This window comes from Aspergillus homomorphus, assembly GCF_003184865.1.
Source record: "Aspergillus homomorphus CBS 101889 unplaced genomic scaffold BO97scaffold_18, whole genome shotgun sequence".
Classification (NCBI taxonomy): Eukaryota; Fungi; Ascomycota; class Eurotiomycetes; order Eurotiales; family Aspergillaceae; genus Aspergillus; species Aspergillus homomorphus.
The window spans coordinates 114,626-137,128 of NW_020291904.1; the positions used below are offsets into that span (position 1 = coordinate 114,626).

At 51.7% G+C, this 22,503-nt stretch overlaps 7 protein-coding genes across 7 annotated transcripts; 3 read left to right on the plus strand and 4 right to left on the minus strand.

Moving 5' to 3' along the window:
- Window positions 1-289: 289 nt before the first annotated feature.
- cps1 (Gly-Xaa carboxypeptidase) lies at window positions 290-2,408 on the minus strand. Its single transcript, XM_025692714.1, has 3 exons — window positions 1,988-2,408; window positions 606-1,933; window positions 290-504 (listed from the first exon to the last, which is right to left on the minus strand). Exons 1-3 carry the CDS (start codon window positions 2,320-2,322, stop codon window positions 434-436), a joined length of 1,734 nt encoding a protein of 577 aa, XP_025551321.1. The 5' UTR covers window positions 2,323-2,408; the 3' UTR covers window positions 290-433.
- Window positions 2,409-4,083: 1,675 nt separating this feature from the next.
- On the plus strand, window positions 4,084-4,883 carry BO97DRAFT_434548 (WSC domain-containing protein; the record flags this gene model as incomplete). The annotated part of the gene is made up of 2 exons (XM_025697687.1): window positions 4,084-4,372; window positions 4,426-4,883. 2 exons carry the CDS (start codon window positions 4,084-4,086, stop codon window positions 4,881-4,883), a joined length of 747 nt encoding a protein of 248 aa, XP_025551322.1.
- Window positions 4,884-5,818: 935 nt separating this feature from the next.
- Window positions 5,819-6,798, plus strand: BO97DRAFT_405532 (carbohydrate binding domain protein). The gene is made up of 2 exons (XM_025695208.1): window positions 5,819-6,030; window positions 6,143-6,798. Exons 1-2 carry the CDS (start codon window positions 5,891-5,893, stop codon window positions 6,501-6,503), a joined length of 501 nt encoding a protein of 166 aa, XP_025551323.1. The 5' UTR covers window positions 5,819-5,890; the 3' UTR covers window positions 6,504-6,798.
- Window positions 6,799-7,730: 932 nt separating this feature from the next.
- BO97DRAFT_314863 (uncharacterized protein) lies at window positions 7,731-8,592 on the plus strand (the record flags this gene model as incomplete). Its single annotated transcript, XM_025691257.1, has 3 exons — window positions 7,731-7,989; window positions 8,180-8,410; window positions 8,507-8,592. Coding segments are annotated over 3 exons (576 nt in total), but the record flags the coding sequence as incomplete, so codon positions are not given.
- A 721-nt stretch (window positions 8,593-9,313) lies between these two features.
- BO97DRAFT_424697 (uncharacterized protein) lies at window positions 9,314-12,537 on the minus strand (the record flags this gene model as incomplete). The annotated part of the gene is made up of 3 exons (XM_025696999.1): window positions 9,314-9,410; window positions 9,464-10,726; window positions 10,775-12,537. 3 exons carry the CDS (start codon window positions 12,535-12,537, stop codon window positions 9,314-9,316), a joined length of 3,123 nt encoding a protein of 1,040 aa, XP_025551325.1.
- A 1,783-nt stretch (window positions 12,538-14,320) lies between these two features.
- Window positions 14,321-16,468, minus strand: BO97DRAFT_470398 (TMEM165/GDT1 family protein). Its single transcript, XM_025699940.1, has 3 exons — window positions 15,570-16,468; window positions 14,631-15,513; window positions 14,321-14,570 (listed from the first exon to the last, which is right to left on the minus strand). Exons 1-3 carry the CDS (start codon window positions 16,149-16,151, stop codon window positions 14,503-14,505), a joined length of 1,533 nt encoding a protein of 510 aa, XP_025551326.1. The 5' UTR covers window positions 16,152-16,468; the 3' UTR covers window positions 14,321-14,502.
- A 353-nt stretch (window positions 16,469-16,821) lies between these two features.
- On the minus strand, window positions 16,822-21,715 carry BO97DRAFT_368802 (putative sensor histidine kinase/response regulator). Its single transcript, XM_025692715.1, has 5 exons — window positions 20,888-21,715; window positions 20,664-20,799; window positions 19,310-20,595; window positions 17,520-19,258; window positions 16,822-17,462 (listed from the first exon to the last, which is right to left on the minus strand). Exons 1-5 carry the CDS (start codon window positions 21,226-21,228, stop codon window positions 17,191-17,193), a joined length of 3,774 nt encoding a protein of 1,257 aa, XP_025551327.1. The 5' UTR covers window positions 21,229-21,715; the 3' UTR covers window positions 16,822-17,190.
- Between the last annotated feature and the right edge of the window lie 788 nt (window positions 21,716-22,503).

Sequence of the window (22,503 nt, forward strand, 5' to 3'; positions counted from 1 at the left end):
GTACATATTTTCACTTGCCTGAGCTGTTGCGGGGCTGCAAATATTACTTAGTGATTACATCTGCTTGAACTTAGTATTTTTGTTGCCTATCCCATAGAGTCATTAAACGTCCCTACCGCCACACAAATCGTAGTGAATTGGTGACAACGAATGGGGCACAGGTCGGACTTTCGTTGTACTCTGCAATAATGACTTGGTCAATAGAATCACTTATCGGATAACTTTCGGGGAAGCAAGGTGTCGCACGACACATCCCATGTGCTGAGAAGAGAATTGTGAACAACATTCTGCCAAGGGACACTACAGTCTCACATCATTCAAGCTATTTCCCAACACCGCTCAAGAAATATTCTGAAAAGGTTCCAAATTGGTACACGAAGCCAAGGCTTGATTATTAGTATGTATTTCATCCTCATTCCGCACCGCGCCCTTGCTAGCATTGACCACACAGTTCAGGCACGGCCTCCTCCGGACCCTGCCAACCGTCGAAAGAGCGGATGAGATCTGTCAGAAGACATCTACACGTTAGCCAATCTTACTCAAAAAGAACACTCTTGGGGCCTTATGTGGGCATCAAGAACAAGGGAAACGTTCAGACGGCATACCATAATACAACATGATTGCCTCCATATGCGCGTCGATGCTCACCCTTTCATCGACGGTGTGGATATTGAACGCCCGTCCGGCGCGGGACGGACTCCATCGGTAGATGTTCCGCGTCAGGGGCCAGTAGAACCTGGTGTCAGTGTTGCCGGTCATGATGTCGCCGCTGACGACGACGGTCTTACCTTTAAGGGCGGGAACGGACTCGAAGACGGCGCGGGTGACGCCGGAGAAACGCGCCCAGACGGGGTCAGTGCGGAGGTTGGTCGGGCTGACGGGCGCCGGGTTGAGGGCGCCGCTGAGGGTGGTAAGGGTGAGGTGGTTGTTGAGCGAGGTATCGACCTGATTGTCCGCGGGGAACGCGGTCAGAGTCATGTTGTACCGCTGCGTGATGGATGTGACGATCTCGATGGCACGGGCCTGGATCTCTTCGGGAGTCTGGTGCAGGGCGACCCGGTAGTTGACCAGCGCGGAGATCTTCTCTGGGAGCGCGTTAGATTTGACGCCGCCCGCCACGAGGTCGGCCGCCTGAGAGGTCTGGAGGATGAAGCGGAACTTGTCGCCGCGCGAGTCGGCGAGTCTCTCGGCCAGGGAGACATAGTCGGAGGAGCGGAGGGCCGACGCCAGCCAGGGCTCGACCTGCGAGGGCGAGTGGCGGACCTGGCATTCGAGCTTTTGCCGCGAGGGGTGGCGGTCGTCCAGGACAGGGACGAAGAGGTCCCGGCGTTCGAGCGAGTAGATGATCTCGGAGATGATGCCGATGCCCGTGTGAGGCGGCGGCATCGAGCTGTGCCCGCCTGGTACGGCTAGCGAGAGGACGATGTCTAGGCTGCCCTTTTCGCCGACGCCGGGGAGGGCATAGATGACTCCGTCCCCATTGTCGGTGACGCCCGCTTTGTCGTTGTCGTCGTCGCTGAACGTTTCGAGACCCATGCCACCTTCGTCGAGGATGAATTCGAAACTATTTGGGCCGTACTTCTTCTGCAGGGACTCGGAGATGTTCCCGGCACCGAGGAAGCCATGGGATTCCTCGTCGAAGCCAAACGCGAAGAGGACACTTCGGATGGGTTGCCAGTCTTGGGAAAGAAGGTCCTCCACAGCTGACAGAAGACCGATCAGAACATTCTTGCAATCGCTGGCACCACGGCCCCAGAGCCATTCGCCGTCAAAATGGCCGGCAAAGGGCGGGTAAGTCCAATCAGCAGCATCGTCGATTGGTATGACGTCCTGATGAGCCAGGAAGAGGATCGGCTTCAAGCTGTCGTCGGTGCCATTGAGGGTAAAAACAAGCCCTAGGCGGTTGACGTGATCTACACGGGCGTGAGAGTGGCTGAAGCAGGAGAATGTTAGAGACACTCGTGCCAAAAGAGGCAGTGCCACTTACAGGAAGGGAAAGAGGGATTGCAGGAGCTCGTGGAATTCGAGGAATGGACTAAATTTCTCGTCATAGGGATCTTTCATGTAATCGTCGATGACGGTCGGTACTTGGACTGCTCGAGAGAGACGGTCGACCTGTCGCAACTTTACTGCATCGTCCGTGACGAACTTGAGCGAGGAGACAAAGCCATCATCCGGCGCTTCGATTTTCGGTGCCAATGGGCAAAGGTCACTATCCTCTTGGGGAGACCAAGGATTAAAGATTCGTTGCGCAGAAGGAATGCTGGGAGACGCAACCGAGGGGGCCAGCAGCCCTACGATGACGGGGAGTAGCTGATGCATGGGCAATTCAATTACAAGGTAGAAGCACTCGCCGGAGAGAGAGGAAGAACCAAACTACAACTGCAGGATTCTTGGATCCATTCTATATGAGGGGAAGCAGCTAGAACACCAGCAAGACAAATGAGTAACTGAGTTGTCTTATCGTCGGGGTTGCGCCATCATCGCATCGATGGCAACCCCCTCACCATATCTACCGACGCGACAAGTCGGGTATCGGTTAAGGCGGATTTGGCCGCGCCAGGATTGCCAGAGAGGGCAAGTCTTTCCAGCAAGTTCTCAATGCAGAGATGACAGCCGAAAGGCAAGGCTTCGTGGCATATGTTCGTCTTTCATGAGGAGCGGTAAGTGGGTGCTCTGAAGCCATTGGCATTGAGGCGTGAGTTCTCGAAATTGATGAGTTAGAAGACTTTGCAGTGTCATGCATCATGGAAACTAGATTGCCGGCCATTTTTCTTGTTGGATTGCAAGATTCGACCATTTTCAAGCATAAAATTCTGAATGAGGGCTACCAATACTCATGTGGATTGATGCAACGGCCGTTGTTCCAGTACTTCCATAAGTTGAGAGAGTCAAAGCTGCAAAATTTTGTCAGTCTGTGAATTCAATCATTGGCATCTTCTGGCAGCATAAGAAGGAGCAGCGGCAATCTTTAACTTTCTGGAATGACAGTAGAAGCCGAGGCTAAAACTGTCAGTGCATCTTGGTGGCGCTGTCAAGCTTATGGTGATCGACGACGACATCGTCATCAGGGGAGTCTATGACTCTATGTACAAGAGCAAAATTATCCTTGACGAGACAAAAATCAGTCAATGTAATGAATGGTGTTGATAAATGGCAGACAGAAGAAAACAGGTGGGACGAAGAGCGCAGAGCGATAGGTCTCGTGACTGGCCGCCCTCCTTTCCTTCCCTTTCCCTCCCTTCTTTGTCCAATTCGACTCGAAACTTTCACCCAGTCTTTTTTTCTTTCCCCGGCGCCCCCATCTGCCATCATGCGGCATACTTCAGCATAAAGTTCCATGGAACCGGCATTCCGTCGTGTCAATCCTCGACCGATGAAACGGGATCCAGGAACATCCCACTTTGTGTCATTGTGGTCAGCTAATAGGAATCCACTCTGGGATCCATGATGGGCTTGCCTCCCCACAAGACCAACCCAGTTGAACCAACTGACAATCACTAGCCATCGCCTGGTGGTCTCAGAAACCAATAGCGTGCTGATCCCTACATCACTCGGTCAAACCCTTCTCCAGAAACAAGCAGAAAAAGCAGTTCAAGCGACAGGCACAATGATGAAACACCAGCCTTAAGATGACTCAAACACAGCAAGGGATCGTCCGAAACGCAGCCGGCGCGGAGCCGACGATCAGCCAACGAACCATTTTGGAATCCGGAGAGAAGAGAGGCGTTCGTTCATGCGATCTTCAGATCGGCATTTTTGCTGGGTTTCAATCGCCGATTTTTTGCATGCTGTTCCAAGGGGTTGATTCTTCAGTCAGAGTGTGCACTTTCGCTTGGTTCGTCTCCATCCGTCCGTCCAACCATCGGGGGTTGACATATTAAGATGGATCATATTTAGGTTGAGTCCGCCCTTGAAAATTGGAACCACTCCTGTCAACCATATCATTCTTTTGCGGTCTATTTCTTCTTCTCACCCCTGTCAAGCATATCTCCACTCTTTGAATCAGAGTATTTTTTCCAAGCCTGATACACACATTCTTTACTCAACTTTTCTTCTGCTTTTACACCGTCAATCGACGATATGCCTCGCAAAAGCATCCTCGGTCTCGTTGTCTTGTCTCTTGTCTCCCTCTCCTCTGCTTATTCTTTTGTCGGCTGCTATATTGAGCCCGGCGAGCTAGTTCTCGCGGGATCCTATCAATTCCAATCCCTCGGATACTGCCAACAAGCCTGCGACAAGCGTAATCAGACTGTTTTCGCCCTGCACGACGGGAACCAATGCTACTGTGGCGACCACCTTCCCTCCGCCGAGGCTAAGGTACCAGATACGCGATGCAACACGCCATGTGCAGGCTTTGCGTCTGATAACTGTAAGTCCCCTCTTTGCCCACCTCTTACACAGAGTCTAATTAGCGCGGAGCAGGCGGCGGCTCCGACACCTGGAGTGTCAATTCCAACACCCACAACGCCAAACGCGATGATGCAGGCTCTGTCATCGTGACCGCACCGGACACTTCTGACCCTACGGCAAACATCAAAGTCAATCCGACCATGGTTGAAACTGGCATTGCACTTGCCAGTAGCGTCGTTAGTGATGCTGAAAGCAGTGTACCCAAGACGGCCATTCCCAGCGGCATCCTGACCGCTCCGACCCTGACTGCTGCCCAGCAGCAGCAAGTGGGTTCGGCTACCGCCACTGCCGCGTCAATGGTGATTAACGCGTCAAGTTCTCCATCTTCATCGACCGCTGTCGCATCATCAAGCGTATCTGCAAGTCCCTCACCCAGCGTTGGGGCTGCTGCTATTTTGGGCTCTAGTGCAGGACGGGGGTCGATGTTCGGTGGCGTGCTGCTCTCGATGCTCGCGACTTTGCTGTATTAGAGATATATCGGCATGGTGAGACGACAACGGCAGGCGCAGATGGCATCTCATGCTCAATTCGGTATAAAGCTCTTACAATACCCTAGATTCGGATTCTTCAAGAACCGCAGGTCGGTTGATATGGACATACTATCGCTATACTCGCGGAGTCACTGCCGGGTTCACTGCAGTGCCACTATGTAATTAGACTATCTCCTCGCGAGAAAGCAAATTTTGTTTCAAAACAGGAAAATATAAAAAGAAAGCGAAAGGGAACTTAATCCTTCCTTGGTCAGTGTCTTGCTTGTCCTACGTAAAAGAGTGTGACTTATTCAGCTTCGATCATTCGATTATGATCATACTTCCTCTGTCTCTTTCTCTTATATGGTAAAAGTATAGGCTTGGTTATTTCAAAAGTTGGTCGCCACACCGGAGCGAGTCACTCATTGCAAATCACGTAGCAAATGCCGCGGCATCTCCCCGACCTTGAGAACCCATTCAGCCTGAATTTGCCCCAGGTTCTGACGGTTGCCACGGTTGGTTTGGATACTGCTCATGGTAGAGTGCTCAGATCCGACCGTTCTATACGATGCCAATGCAACTTGCTGATCAAGCATCAGCGGCACAGGGGCGCTCAGCCTGACCACGTTTAAATTCAATGAATCAGTCAATATTATCAGCATGGTAAGCTTCTCCATGGTACGGTGGCAGTCTTTAGTCGACATCGGACGCTGCGGAAGACCATCCCGCCCAAACATGGCCAATGGAGAGAGCCAAGATACGAGGAGCAGTGGAGCAACGGCCCCCGAAATAGTTTCAGGCGTCCCTAGACTACACTGCTCCTGTTCCCTGATTGTTACCAGGGACTTGTGAGGCTGAAAAAGCATCAGTACTTCCGGAAGTATGATGCCGACCCATGTATAAGAATCGCGATCTCCTGTCCCGGTGGTCAACAACTACAGCTTACGATCTCCACGCTCATCATTAAACACACATCCTTTTCACATAGAGCACCCGGATCAATAACAATGTCCCTCTCATCATGCAACCTCCTCCACAATCCCTCCTTCGAGACGGGCAGTCTCTCCCCATGGTTTACGACCGTTCCCAACGTGAACATCGCCACAGTCACCAATGCGACCACTGCCTACGAAGGCAACTACTATCTGTAAGCTTGCCCATATTTCTCTCTTCCCACAAATTCTCTCAAGAGCCCTAAAGCACAACCCCAACCCGAATCCCAACCGAGTCTCAACCAAGCCGCTGAAAGACAAAATCAGTGACCTCAAAACCGACGTCGGCAACCGCGGCCACTCGATCGCGCAGCCCATCACTGAACTGAAACGCGGCGCCGTCTACGAATTCACCGCACACGTCAAGATCCCGGGCTCCTCGGGTGTCGAGTACTGCTTCGTCGACGCCTACATCGGCAAGAACGCGACGACGGGGCTGATCGTCTCCGAGCTGTTGATGCCGACGGACGAGTGGGCGACGGTCAGCGGGCAGTATAAGCGGACCAAGCGTCGGGCGGAAGATGTGTTGACTATCAGTGGGGCGTGTACGTCACCGGGCAGCTCGTATACTTGGAATGTCTATCTCGATGAAGTGATTCTGAAGGAGAAGGGGTGTGTGGAAGAGTAGCCGGTGGGTAGGTTGGTTGCCGATGGGCTCGCGGTATGAACTAGGGAGCTGGTCGTGCTTACCGAGGGATTGCGTTGGGGACATTGTATAGACCGCTTGCGGGGTCTGGCAAGTCTTTATGAGGTCAGGTTGGGAGTGTCTCTACTTCCTTCAGTACTTGAGAGGATGATGATGATAATGATGATGATTATGAGGATGGGTTGAGTCGAAATAATGTACGTTCGGTCGGGTTCGCCATAGATTCAGTCTATGGACCATAGGCAAGCGGCATCGTATTTCCACCCGTATACTGCGGACTTGCTCACTCAGAAACACATCTCAATAATCGCAACGGATCTCTCAAGACAGCGCCGCGCCGGCGCAGAAGGCAGGCAGGTAGGTCTCTCAGATCCAGCATTGGGATTGAAGTCCCAGGATCATACGTGCGCTGGCGAGGCTTAAGACTGCTGCTCTACAAAGCCGTGCTGCTACTTACTTCCTGCCAGCACGCTATAGGGATCCATGAACAGCGAAGTCCCACTCCGCTTGCTGTAGTCTGCCGCAAATCTACGAGGCATCAGTAGATCATTGGAAGCATACTAATGGGCAAGGATCCTACTCTATGCAAGGGCAAACAAGGAGTCTACCGAGAAAGCATGCATCAGTGCGTTAGGATAGAGGGAGGAGAGGAGGTGAGGAATCCGAGGGGGGGGTTTATACTCCTGTCGTGTTCACATGACCTGCCAATTGGGAAGCCGCCCAGCCTGGAGGAGCAGGCCAGGCAATGGACGGAGATACCGTGGACCATGCGAATTGCGGAGGAGCATACAGGACAATAACCTCCGGAAGATCCAACCATTGAGCGAAGCTACCAGCAACACGATCGTAATAGCTCTTCCAGACAGTCTACTTCTGGTACACAGTCTGCGACCAATGCTTGTTCCAGTTCGTATCAAAGGAAGAACTACTCCGTACTCCGCTGTCAATCCTGGGCTGATTGTAAATGCTCCACACTTTAGCCCCCAAAGTGCTGGATGACGACGATCGCGGATGCTTAATATAAGAGGATTGACTTGGTGGTTGAACCGCCTGGGGTGATGCGGTCTGTATATGGCCCACTGTGGCCACACAGTCTTTCGTTTTCCATTTTTCTTGGACTTCTCCCCCTCGTGCCCTTCTTCTCTCATATCCAGGTCCATTGTCGTACTCAGGAGCACCATAAACACAATGGCTAAACCCCGAGCCCCAATACCATCACTCCTAAGCATACTCCTTCTATGTACTGCACCGCTGGTACAAAGTAGCAGAAGCTGCTACTTCCCCAGCGGCAGCCTCGCGCCGGAAAACGTCCCCTGCTCCAACTCCACCTACAGCGCCTGCTGCGGCAAGAACGACATCTGCCACTCCAACGGCCTCTGCATGGACGTCAGCGAGCAGCCCTACGTCCTCTCGCACGGAGCCTGCACAGACGCCGACTGGACGTCGCCCAACTGTCCATCAGTATGTCGTAAGTTTTTCTTTCCTTCACCACCGGCCTACACGAACAGATCCGCTCTAACACCCCGAGCAATCCATCCATCTCAAGCACCATCCATCCCCACCCCCTTCCATCCCATCCCAATCCACAACAACAACAACAACAAAAAAAAAAAAAAAAAACACACACAAACCAACCCCACTAACCCCTCCCCAAAAAGAAACAACCAACAAATCCGACGGCTGCTCCACCATCAATCTCCTCTACACAAACGGCATCTCAACCTACTGCTGCGGCACCCCGATCAGCAACGGCACAGACGTGATCTGTCCCGATGGGAAGAACAGCTTCGAACTCGAATCCGGAAGTATAGTGGTCGGCTACGCGGCGCTCGAGAACGTGACGTCGTTGGAAGCTGCAGCCACCACCACCACCACCACCACCACCTCTGGTGCTTCTTCCGCAGCGACAACCGGCACTTCAGGGTCGGGTTCCACTACTTCTTCTACTTCGACTACTGTTTCGAAGAAGGGGGGATCGTCGTTAGCGAGGGATGCGGCGATCGGGGCTGGGGTGGGTGTTCCTTTCGGAGTGATTGCTATCGCGTCGATGGCTTGGGCGGTCTGGGAGAGGACGGGGAGGCAGCGCATGCTACGGGTGTCGATGATGGTTAAGAATGGGGCTGGGGCTGGTGGTAATTGTGGTGCTGGTGATGGGGGGAAGTATCATCAGGTTGTTGGGTCAGGGTTGGATGCGCAATCGGTTTATGCGCCGGGGATGGCGGAGAGAAAGCCGGTAGAGTTGGGGGTAGGGGTCGCGTCGCATGAGTTGCAATCATGATTTGATTGATGGGTTGAGTATAGAAAATGAGGGTCTCGATAATGCGATTGTGTTGATAGTCGTACTAATATTAATCAATGAAGTGTACTGCTGTGTACGCGACCGTTTCAAGGCGTGTAAATGAGGATGGCGAGGCGATATTCATCGATTGTGGTTGGGTGCGGAGAAAAGAGTGGCTCGCTATCATTGTCTAGCCCATGTCTTGCCAAAATTGTGTAAAGTCCGCTACTCAATGATCAGGAAAACTACGATACTCGCGCCGGCTCTGAAGGGCGTTGTAGTATTCGAAGAAGATAATATTCAACTACAATAGGCTTAAAGATTAGCCCAAATCTGCCAAACCATGTTGAATCGCTCACCATCCAAGTGAGTCCCGAAATAAAGCGAGAAAGACCAAAAGGGTATAAAAGAAAATCATCGCAAATTATACTCCACGCATCACAAACACCCGACCCACTCGAGCGAAAGGCAAAAAACTGCAGTCGATTGATGCCATACCAATCGCAATGTCTGACTACCGAGAGACATGGATCCCTTTCTTAGCCAGATCATCGATATGGCTGGCGCTAAGAGTGACGGCGTCAAAGTTTCTGGGAAGTGGGAGCTTTTTACTGTCCGGAGTTAGCAGTTAAACAACAGCAGCAAATCAACGTCTTGCACGTACAGAAGAAAGTCCCTCTTCATATTCCGAGCCCGATCTTTTATCTGTACGTTGTTGCGGTTTTCGATCTGTTTTTCACCTGGCAGCGGAGGCTGAACATGGTTCTCACGCAGAATGGCATTCCAGTCAAAGCTTGTGCCCCTTCGCTTGTGTCCAAACTCTTCGATCAGTCGGATCAGTCGCTTATTCTCACCTTCGTTCCAGACTATCTTCGGTAGCCTTTGCTTTCTTGGTTTAGGAGTAGAAGGGACCCGCGACGAAGCCAGTGGTTGGTCAGGGGACACTCGCGGATGACTGGATCGAGTCGACCTCCGAAGTGGGGTAACGTGTCTCTCTTGAGGGCGATTGCTGGGATTCTCAGCGGTACTTTCTGTCCGTCTTTCAGTTCTAGCGCGTTTGCTGCGTGGCTGAATCGGCTTCCTAGCTCGCTGACGCTCCACGGAAACCTCACGGTCATCGCGCTCAAATTCAGCATCGCTTTCGGGGATTTCATCAGGTTCGCGTCTACGCTTGCGAGATACCTCCGTGCGTCTGCGCTCGACGCTTCGAGGATCCAGCCCTTGACTGATGGGAGAGACGCGCTCGGCATTAGTCTGGTGATCGATAAACAAAGCACGTGAGCTCTGAGGCGCAGTTCTAGACCGCTGAGTTCCTGCATTGAACATATTCCATGCCTCATCGACATCGTCTTCTGGGTCCTTTGCAGTGTCGCGGCTGGATCGTTGCAATGCCTCCTCTCGGAGAGAAGACGGACGGGAATTTCGAACAAAGGAAGGACTATGGGATCTCTCCAGCTGAGACTCTCCGGGGTCACCGATGTCTAGCTGGCCCTCGGTCACTTCAAATTCAACCTCGTCCTGCACAAATGTAGAAGTCATGTCCGGAGACGCTCGTGTCTCGGAGGGCTCTTCCGGGGCTAGTTCGGGTATATCTGATCTCGGAACCTCCGGCTGCTGAATTTCTAAACTCTTTTCTGGGGTAGAGTCCCCCATTTCAAGCCGATGTATTGCCTGGATACTTTCCGGCTGGCGAGGTTCTGGACTCTTTTCTGAGGTTGAATTATCCTTTTGAGACTGGTGTGTTGCTTGGCCATATTCCGGCTGACGAACTTCAGAACTTTTTTCCACGATGGACTGCTCTTGTTTTGAGGGGGTTGTTGACCGGGCAGGCTCCGACTGCCGAGGAGCTTCAGGCCCTTCAGCCCCAGCGTTGAGCTGCTGTTTTCGTTGCATGAGATTTTGGATGGATGCCGCATTTAAAAAGATTCTTCTAGCTGTTAGGCAGACAAACATAAGTAGGAGTAAAGACACTCACGGTTTGAACGATCTCCTCCGTTCTCGGTCTACAGGGAGAGACTTTTTGAAACCATTCGACTGAATATCGTTGCTAACCTCAGGAGTTTCAACCGGACCTGGAACATTGCTCTCTGGTCCACTGACTTCAGGCACTGGCTCCGGATGTGAGTGTGAGAGAGACCTGTCAGGCTCAGGAGATTTCGAGTTGGCTCTGACCAGGTCTCCGGCTTGCTGGTCGACGTCCGGCTGAGGAGAGCCCTTCAAGCTCTCAGCCTGCTGATTACTTACAGACAATCGTGTTGGAGTCTCCGTATGTATCTGACTTTCAGTCTCTGGGCTTGCGACAGTTTGATGAACCTCTCGTTCAACTGAGGATTCACTGGTCCTTTGGAGGGGTCTTGTAGACGATCTAAAAGGAGATTCGGACTGCATTGACCTGCGGGCCTCGGGACTCGCAGAGTCCCATTCGGGATGTCTCTCCCCGTGCTGAGTTTCGGGTACGGTGTGGGTCTCATTTCGAAGGCTCGAAGGTGTAGCAGTATAGCGCGCAATCCGCTCTGAGACCACACTGCCAGGAACAGTCCTTACGCCGTTTCGGGTAAGCGAAGGCGTAATGGCAGCAGCATATGCAGAGGTCCTCCTCGAAGTGGCAGTCCCCGAGATAGATTGCGTCAGGCGACGAGCAGTTGACGGTGTTGCTGAGCTTCTCAGCCTCGGAGTTGATGACACCGTGCTGCCTAAACTATGACGCGTCTTCGGTCTGGCGAAAAACGCGTTTTGCACGTCTCGAACACTTCTTAAACCTATGATATCTTTGTCAATTTCGTCACTCCGTTTACGGACCCACTGAGCGGCTCGTGCGACGAATTTCCGCCATCCGTACTCTCTCTTGAGCTCCTCAAGATCGAGCTTGTTGTCTTCCGTCATACAAAGGACCTGCATTTCTTTGCACCGGTACTCTACATCGCCTGCATACTTCGCGGGAACCTCTCCGTTGGGACCCGCCAGGGCTTCCGTTTGAAAGCCCCGGAGAACCAGCTGAACAGGCTCGGATGCATCGTCGTCAGTTTCTAGCTCAATGTAGAAGCCGTCGTCGAGCACCATGACAGGATCGCAGTCGGGATCGCGCCGATACTCCTCTTCCAGTCGCATAATCATATATTGAGTGCGAAGCTCCAGAGCAAGATCAAAGGTTTCCTTCTCCAAGGAACTGTCTCCAGCAGCCTGCTTCTGGCTCTCCGATACCAAGTTGTTCATGAAAGGCAGAGGAAAGACCCCATCAAGGATTCGGATTGCCTGTTTCGGAGACGTGTTCGTTCCAGGTCTGGCCAGGAGGACCTCGAGCGCAAACTGCGCACAGTTGGCTTTCTGCAAGAATGGGTCTGGATTCCACTGATGCTCCAGTCCTTGTAGCTTCTCAGCCACTGTTTCCGATGATGCAAAAAGATGATTGACCAGTTCGACGTCGATGTACGTCTGATGGCCAAAGTACTCGGCCTCTCGTCTAAGATTGGACACATGCCGACCCAGCCGCTTGCTTTGCGTGTTGCGGGGATCACTCAGCACCTTGCCCAGATTGACAATGGTAGCCAATTCCGCAGAGCTGGGTACGAGGAACTCGAGCATATCCTCAGCCGCGCGTGCCAAGCCTGGAAGAACATCGATCATCATCTCCGGATCCAGGTCCGTGTCGGGTTCGGACGGTAAGATCGTGGTACCGGAAATATTGATCTCATCCTCCGGCGTCTCGGGGATGATCTGATTCTGAGATCTTGAAGCCATCGGCTTCTGTGGCGATGATTTCTGGGGAAAATCCTCGTCGAAGACATCACGGGCTGACAAAGCGAATCAACAGTAAGCTCGAAGGGTCAATTGAGCAGAACAAGGTGAACGCCCGAAAAAGAACAAAGGAGCGAAAACACGGCAAACAACAAACGACCACCCCGAGCAACAACGCCCGCAAGTTTGGTATACCTCATACTCAAAAGAGTAGCAGAGAGAAATAGATTGCCTCACTCACCGCTAACTTCTCCCTTTCTGCCTGAGGCGCCTGGGGCACCCGACCGACTCCCAGTCTTATCAACCCAGTGATGTCCAGCATCTTCATCATCAGCCGATGGTGAACGCAGATGACTCTGGCTCCTAGTTACCCGTCCTCCTCTCAACGGACTCACGGTATAGCCCGTTCGGACCATCGACCCTTTCGACAGAGTACTAGCCAGGGCACCGGGATTTGACCCATTTTCATCCCAGCCTTTCTTCATGGGTGGTAGGGATGACGATAAAAGTGGTGGTGGTGGTGGCGGCCCTTCCACCTGGCGCGACCGCGACCGTGCCATGACCGAAGCAAAACAATGACCACAACACACACAACACACTCCCCCCAGCTGAGCCAATGGAGTTCTCCCGCTTTGGGACTGAAGGCGGTCAGCCGGCCCGAGAAGATGTACCTTAACCCCAGCGGATCACCCTTGCAGCAGTAGATGTAGAAAAGTAAAAATGCGACGATATCGCTCCTCCCGGTGCCGATGGTTGTTGTGACAGAAGATGGTGGTCGATGGCTGGGAGGGGGACGAGCGGAGATATGGGAAGGCTAGATTGTGCAAACGCATATTGGACGACACACTTGGGGTAAGCGGTTGGTACTGAATAGGGTATAGGCTTATGTAATACATCTACCAGGGCGGTGAGTTTCGTTCTAGAAACCCTAAAGTAAACCCTAGCAAGCATATCGGCAACATGTTTGGCTTCTCAATAATGAGTCCCAGAGTAATCACAGAAAGTGTGAAAGCAACTTCCATCGCCGCCGCAGTCCTTTCTACACTAGATGTAACTCTCAATGAGTTATATCGGCTCCAAAGATGCAAGTTTGAGAAAGGCAATGTTGGCGGCGCTGAATCTGAATCATGGGGCAAAGAAACTTTACACTCGGTCCCAAGAGTCTCGAGCTAGAAACGACGCTGAAAAAAAAGAGACTGCATGGTCAAGAGCCACCTGCCACAAGGAATTGCCAATCTACGCATTGGCGCGCATTATATGCCATGTGAATTTTTTATTGCTAACTCTAAACCTGATCGTACTTCTGCTCATCGCCACTACAGCAGACCCCTATCTGACTGCGATTAGTTTCTCTAATTCATTCTCACTTCGATTCATCATGTCTGACACGTTTACAGCATGCTCTGCTTGTAAATGAAAGGTCAGACTCGATATTATGCTTGACTTGAGGAGCAGAGGAGAATTTTGTTAATGCTTGATGCTCTATCACGATACTATCCTTGAATTTGTTGGGTAAGTTATATTCCCCAGTTCGTGACCACAGGACATTACACACTACGTCAGAGCTACTAAGCCACTTGTCATCCAATCCGGGCGAGTGCTACAATAAGAAGAGAACCCCGCGGAACTGGGGACACTGGCAAGTTCGGCAGCCTTCCCATATGACCTAGGATTCAAGTTGAGACAACAATGGGAGCGCGGACTACTAACACATTAGGCGCAGACGCATTTTCTGATAACATTAAGGAAGATTGAAAAGCACGTCATTCTAAGTGCAGCTAGCTTCATCTAGTATTGATCGTCACAACTCAAGTCCATGAATGCCAACCCAAATAGCAAGCAACAGAATCATCTTCTATTAAAACACGCCAGACAGGCTAAGAGAATACATGCATGCATTACGAGTTAAATGTATGAAATGACCCGGCATAAGATAAGCAGCAAGGCTCAAGAAGAAATGAAAAAGTCTTAGTAAAGCGCTTCAATGAGATAGATGACGCCAAAGACCAAAAATGCAGTAGCACCGCCCAGGGTGACTAATGAACACATTAGTATTCCATCGAAAAGTAAGAGAACCGGGGGAAGCAGTGACTTACCGACTCGCATGCTGACCTTACCAGCAATGGCACTTCCTCCAATGACTGCCGCAGCGGTGCAGAGTCCATGACCGGTGATTGCACCGATAGTCACCCACCAATAATCCTGGCCAGCAGCCATTGCGATCGTGGCAATTTGGCTACGGTCGCCCCATTCACCCAAAAAGGTCATCACAAAAGTTTGCACCCAAGCGGGGCTAAGCAGAAGCGAGAAGAGGTTGTTCATGCCTGTGAGAATGTCACCCCAGCGGTTGGGAGAAGGAGACGATCCACGCGACGAAGAAGATGAAACGCTCTCAGGAGGCGAAGGAAGGCGATTGCCAGATGAACGGAACTTACGACGGCCGATGCGACCGGCCTCCAAGGCATGCGGAGTCACAGAAGAGCGACGACGATTCATGCGCATTTGTTGCTGTTCCTTCTCCTCCAATTCCATCTCAACTTCCTTCATTTCCTCGCCGACACCCTCGTCGGGGGACATTTCACGGCCCTCCTTCAACATCTTTAGCCCGAAGACGAAGAACAGAACCGCTGCCAGAAGCTTGGTGAGAGACTTGGGAATCAACGTGGGCACAGCATGGCCCAGAATGGCCGAGAGCACAGTCATGATCATCAACGCGCCGAATGCTGCAGAGAAAACAAGCAGACGCGGATGACGCATAGCCATGAGGGCGGCCACCAAGAACGTCTTATCGCCGATTTCCGAGACCACGATCATTGTAAACGAGAACAGCAGCGAATGGAACGCAGTTTCCTCCTGGATGTCTCCCGATTGTGCTTGAAGATGACCATCTTTGTCTAGACCGAGTGGGCTTCCTTTCACCGTTGCGGGGGACTTGGGCGGCGGAATGTCGTGAGGTTTCTCAGGCAAGTCGGCCGGTTTCTAAAACAGTGTTAGCTCATACGTCTCATTCACACTTCGTAGGTATTGCCAATTACCTCGAGCCGACCCAGACTGGAATCCGCAGTAAAGCTCTTCGGGTCGTTCACCTCGACACTCTCTTTCTGCGTAGGGAGCTTCTGCTGCTCGCTGTGCGGCAAAGGCGGCGCCTCCTTGGGACTATCTGGCGTCTTCTCGGCGGGGAATGGATTCTCCTTCATCTTCTCCGTGACACCACCCTCCGTTCCTCGAGTTCCCTCTTTCGGACCCGTCCGGTGAGGATCGTCCATCACTCCATCGTTGGAATACGGGATTGGCTTGCCGTCAGGCCCAACATGTTCTGTCATTTTGTAATCGGCTACGGTCACTTCCTCCGCTGAAGCACTCGAGCCGGACTTTTTGCGATCCCGCTCGGCGCTTGTTTCCACCCATGGACCGGCGTGAGGCCGGCCATCCTTGCCGTCGACGGGGGCGTCCAGCGTCCCTTTGGGAGCGGCCTTTGGAGCAGTGAGTGCATCTAGACCAACAGAATTGAGGTTGGATGCATCCTTCTGGCTTCCGCTGGCTGATACTGAATCTGCGACGGCGGCCGAGAGCGCGGGGAGGTATAGAAGGATCAAGGATAGATGGTGAATCTTCATGGTGCAAATGCTCGGTTGAGGCAGAGGTGTCGATGAAAATAACTAGTGATATGACGACCACTGGCAGGGGTGGACACGCATTGAATGATCTGATTGCAAAGGAAGTTTCAGTTCGGGGTGCAATAAACTTGTTATTTAAACCACGCCGGCAAATCGAACGCGGGAGTATGTCGGAACGCAAATGAGGCAATCTTTACGCTAAGATTGAGCGGGGAAACCGGTGGACGGTGAAAACTCAGTGATAAGAAAACAACATCAAAGAAGACCAAGAAGCAAGATAAGAAGAAGGAGTGAAGGAGGAAAAGACCGAGGGGCGGATGCAGGAGGATCAAAAGAGAGGAGCGAGCGAAAGACGGACTCTTCTTTACCGGCCGCAAAGGGGCAACGCCGCCTCCACATCACGTGGCGGCCGCTTGCGGGTAGTTTGGGATTTCCTGCCAGCCTCAGGACGGTCGCGTTCTGATATCGCTCGGCCATGATAGGGCGCCCGGGAGCACGTCCTTCAGGTATAATTCAAGTTATTCAACCCATATTTCATTCAGTCACCACGAGCATAGACGCTGTAGAGATGAGACAACATGAGCCTGGCAATCTGCAGGAATGTAGCTGCTACACATGCCTATGAAACCAAAACTAATTCAGAGATCAGTCTTAATATTGCAAGTAAAGTATACCAATTCCACCTCCGTAGTCTATTCATTTGTAAATCTCATGCATCCAGTCGATCAATATATACATAGGTATCATAAAACATGCCCTAAGATCCAAACAGAACCTTTTTTTTTTTCAGAGACCCCATTTCGTAGACCAAGCAACACAGCCTAGAATCTTGCAATCAGGTATAAAAACCAAATGAACTCCGACCGAAGGGAACGCCGTATTCCTGAGAAGGGTATCACTCATGCCTCATATCCGTGTAGGGAGTAATCCAAACACAGAATGACTGAACATAGAAGAAAAGAAAAGAAAAAGCCGAGTCCCACACCAACCTCCAAGTCTATTAAATGCATGCATGCCGTTATGAGTTGCGCGGTTTGTTTCATTCAGAACCAGACCCAGATCCAGACAAACGCCGTTCGACCATTCCTCTATCTTCCCAATCACTCAACAGCCTTGAAACCTCTTTGAAGGAAACCGGCTTCGTGAGGAACAAATTGACGCCTGACGTGAGTGCCTCAGTTTCGTCACGCGAGCTACTGAGGCCCGTCAAAGCGATAATCACGGAGGGGGCGCAGCCCTCCCCACGCTCTTTCTCAATGGCTCGAATGGCACGTGTTGCCTCAAAACCATTCATAACTGGCATGGACATATCTAGAGGGAAAATATAAGTGAGGGCTTAGATTTTTAAGGGCGAAGGTGGTTACTCACCCATGAAAATGATATCATAACCTTCAGGTAAACGTTCAACTGCATCGACGGCTAGCTTGCCGTTCTCGGCCGAGTCCAGCGTCTCCAGCTCACGCTTTTTCATGAATGTGAGCATGAGCTTGAGGTTGATTGAATTGTCGTCCACAACCAAAATGCGTGCACGCCTATCAAACGGCGATGAATTTGATTGCTGAATGGGAGATTGAGGTTGAATGGAGGATGACGGTGATTCGATTGGACACAAAGAATCAAAGACATCCGATGACTGTGAGCGCATATAGTCGTATGAAGATGACGAAGCTGAGCTGGCAGCAGCTTCTGGCGTAAGCTCAGGAGTATCAGTCGGAATCTCAAACATTGCTTCCCCCGGGGAGATGTCGCTTGATGACAAGGTAGCATGCCGGGGCCGATGAGGTAATTCAATAATCCTCGCGGGCAGAGCGCCAGTTCGAATATCCAGGCATTTGCGAATGCTACGTGCGAGTTTGTGCGGGCCACATGGGCGTCGTATTATGTTCACCCTTGTAGCGAGAGACAACCATTCGGAACGACTTGTCGCATAATCGACAGATTTGTTGCAGAAGACGAGAAGACTTGGGATAGTCTTGTCGAAATCATGCTGCATTCCCGCAGCTAGGTCTTTCTCCTCCGCGAAAGTAATATCCGCCGGAGTCTCATCCTTGAAGGACACTATTTCAAGGCCATACCAATCAGTCAGGTAGCGCGAATAAACTGACCAGACCGAATGAGTCGCTGCTTCCGCGGGTTCTACCCCGAGGATTGCGACGCGGCGACCAGCATGAGCTTCGCGCAACATACGACTCTCCGTCAGTGCGTCTTTCTCCTTGACTGACGGCGACCGCGGGCCCACTGTTTCATCCAAATCCAACTCAGGGCCTGGTCGGACCAGGGGTAGGGATACTTTGACAATGGTTCCTTCGCCAGGGCAACTATGGATGTTGATACTGCCCTTGAGAGCCTTGACGAGACTCCGCACAATGGAGAGACCAAGGCCAGTTCCAACGGCTAGTGTGTCTTCCTGAGCAAAGGGGGTGTACAGGCGACCGCGGAGGAACTCCTCGGAAATGCCTTTGCCGGTGTCAGACACAGTCAGGGTGACCAACTCCTCGACTCCATGGCGGCGTGAACGACCTTCAGATGCCTCTGTCACCTCCAGATGTAGAGACACACGGCCACTGTGAGTGTACTTCATCGCATTTCCGAAAACGTTCATGATGATGCGTCTCAATGCTCCAGGTTGGGTGAGATAGGTCCAGTCATTGTGCGCGATATCCACAATGACCTCCACATCTGATCGAGATGCCGTCTCCGCCTCAAGCTCAGACGCAGGCTTTTTAGACTGTCCAAGCGGCAAGACCATGGGTTGATCGTAAGGAGCAGAGGATTTCTGACCGTATGCATGGCCCAGACATACCCCTTCTACAACCTCTTCTGTCAATAGGGCCAGGTCTGTCGCCACATAGGTGTCCAGGTGTGTTGAAAACCGATCTAAGCCTTTCAAATCTGTGGGCGGTGTTCTGCTTCGCTTCATATTTCGATACGTCCGTTCCAGAGAAACAATTTTGCTAAAGTCCAAAACCTGGTTGATTGTGTCCAACAGAGTACGTCCGCAAGCGTTAATCGTCTCCAAAAGAGAGCTTTGGAATTCGTCGAGTTGTGTGCCGTTCAGAAACTCCGCGGCCGCTAATATACCATGAAGGGGACTTCTAAGCTCGTGTCTACCGACGTGTCAGCAGAATGTAAACCAATGTATACGTGGGAAAACTTACGAGATGCTGCCGATGAAATCTCCCTTTTGCCGATCTGAAATGAGGGATTCCACCCGGTTGCACTCCGCCATGATGGAAGAGCCGAAACCGAGGATGGAACTCAGCTCTACTGACGGGGTGAAGACTTGCGTCTCCACAGTGTTCCAACAGAAACAACCGGCAAACCACTGCGAGTTCGCGGAATTCCAAAGCGGCACGAAAAGAACTTGAGTAGCGTTCGGGAAGTACTGATTTAGCATAGTATTCTCCGTGGCCCTCCATCTCTTCGATCCTCCCTTGCCCATCTCGGACTGTTTGGCGGTGCGTGAGCGACTCCTGCGTGGCGTTTCGTCGTCCGAACTCGAAATCATGCCATCTCGATGGAAGGACCAAAGCTTTCCTTTGCTATACCGACGCAGAAGTTGGTGAAGAAATGCGGTGTCGAGGGACGCTGCTGGATAGGAGGCTTTGGATCCCGGACCGGGCGCAAACGGTTCCTCGTTGGTGGAGATGGCCAGCACGGGAGCCGGATTGTTTCCTTCTATGGAGCAATCGCTTCCTGTATCAGCATCGATCATCGGGCTGTTGTTAGCTTCCACGAAGATGACTCCACCCTCCACACCAAGCTCCAGGCTTTCTCGCATCAAATTGGCCGCCCGTCGGAATGCCCAGCTATGTCCATGAGAGTCATCGGAGCCTTTCAGCTCCTTTTGGCGGCTGCCAGCCCACCAATCTGGAAAGGGGCTATCCAGTCCGGAAGATAGACCTTGATCGAGCTTAGATTCAGATGCGGAGCTGAATGAGCGGGTGTCACTGCTTTGCGATCGTCTAGATGGGGCGTCAAAGCTTTTGAGCGATCCGAGAGACGGGTGATTGGCTCTCTGGCTTGACGAGGGAGGTGTGCTGGGTGTCGCCGCGGAATTGCCAGTTGAATAGGGATGGCTGCCATCGACAAAGCTGGAGCTTCCTTCAACGAAGCAGCTGAGACCGTGAGACAGGCGGGCTGCACGGCGACCTTCGGAAGCCTGACGGCTGACCTTCAAATAATCCATGATCAACCCAGCCAACATTTCCATGGTATCCCTCTCCGCAGCAGTGAAGCCATCGTGTGGTTTTATATCAAGAGCAAAGAAACATCCGATGTTGATATTGGTATCCGTCGTCAAGGGCGTACCGGCGTAGAATCGAAATTGGGGATCTCCTGTTACAAATGGAAGGCGTTTATATCGTTCTTCTTGACTGAGATCGTTCACGACCAAGAATTGGCGGTGTCCCCGTTCGCGGGAGGGAGGAAGAGCAACAGTTGCCTTCAGTGACAGACGCGATTAGTTTAAGTGCTCGAAATGACGACAATATTCGAGGAGTGAACACTCACCTTACACATGCTCCAAGCGCTGGACGATAATGTTGAGCAACCGTCCCAGACGCCATCACCGGAGGATTGATAGTCGCTAACGGCCCCAGTCTGGGTGCTTTGTGCCAGGATAAATTGGGAATGGCGGTCCGAGACGCTATCGAGGAGGTCGATCGAGTCAGTCATCCAAAGGGAAAAGGCGGACAGGAATTACCCCGTAGCATTGAGTTTATGTGCCGACGTACCTGATTAATACGCGCTCAACGTTGAGTCGCAATGCGGCCAGCTGCGCAAACGACGTCAGTGTCGCATTGGGATCGCCAAGTATCAGAGCTTCGGGTACTAGCCCGGCTGCAGCGGCGTCGGCGGACGGGGTCGAAGGACATTGAGAGGATAATGAGGGCGAGGAGGGGATTTGGTGGGATGGATCCGAACTGGCTGAGGGGAGCGCATCATCGCTCGCGGATGTGTAACTGCGATCTTGAGGAACGCCGGTGCGTTCGGGCTGGAAGTACCGGTATAATTCCCGAACTCGGCGACCCGCATTGTGGTCATCATCCCTTCGTGGAGGGCGAGATGATTCCATGGCGGGGGTGGAAAGGGAGGGAGTAAGAGAAAGGAAAGAGAGAGAGAAAGAGAGGAAAAAGAGGAAGGGTGATGAGGATTGTAGGGATGATAACAATGAGGACTATTGTTACTTTTGGGTAGTCCTGACTCCCAAGAAATTCGATGTGATGGGGAGTTGGCGCTCAAACGGTCTTATGCAGCCATCCTGGTGGGGGTGGGAATGGAGGCGCTGGCTTGATCGAATTAAAGTGTGGCAAAAATCTGGTAGTGAGAAGCAGACAAGAAGACCACAAGGAAAATGACGTTGTGGTAGGTGAGACCGAAAAGAGCTAAAATGGCGATAAATGTAGAATGATGCGAAACAGTCACTAGCAACAGGAAGGAAGGAAAGAAGAAAGGAAGAAGAAGAAGAAGGGAAAAGGAAGACCGAGGAGAAAGAGTTACTGAAAGCCAGCTGGAATCGAGCGGGTTTAATATCAACCAAAATCAAGGATTGCTTGCAGGGCACGAAGGAGGAAGGCTGGCGAGACGAAACAAGACAAGATAATAGACGAGGGCAGAGTAGCCATCAGGTCAAGCGACAGTTTAGTCAGTCCATCCGTCAGTCAGCAAATCTCTGAAAAAGTGAGTGATCTTTTCGGATCTTTCATTTTACAAGTACAGACCGACCTAACCGGTAGCTACAAGTTCCAATACTGCAGAGTAAAAAGTGGTGATTAGTCATGAATAGAACGGACGCATGAATTAGGAAAGCCGTGGAATGTGAGGTCGACAACACATCACAATAGCAGCAATACAATAATCCAAGCCATATCAATCAACCAGGATTGTAGTCGTAGCCAGTGACTGACTGTCTTTTCACCACATAAGCTGTCAGTCCACACACCTTCGCCTTATGCCGGAATAACCGAATGTGGCGACACAAGAGTGAAAGGCCTAAAGGGAAAATGTACTTCAGAAAAAAAAAAAGTCGGGAAGGCGTCGAATTATTAGAGCCCAAATGGATGGCGCACTAGATCTGAGGATCTCTAAAATAAAATTGATGGAGGCGGCCCTCTTCAACCCGCTCTGGACCATGCAACTTCTGTCCCGTCACTCCACCCAATTTCTCGTGTTGCGAGTAAGGAACTGTGAGCTGGATAATAGCCCTAGGGCATATACTTTCGCTGAGCAGGAACTACGTACATGTTACAGATATCTCATCGTCATACTTAATCGATCAATCGATAGCCTAGTCTCTCACTCTTATTGTTCTGCATGGGTCTTGTCACTTCTTCGCCTCCAACTATGCTGA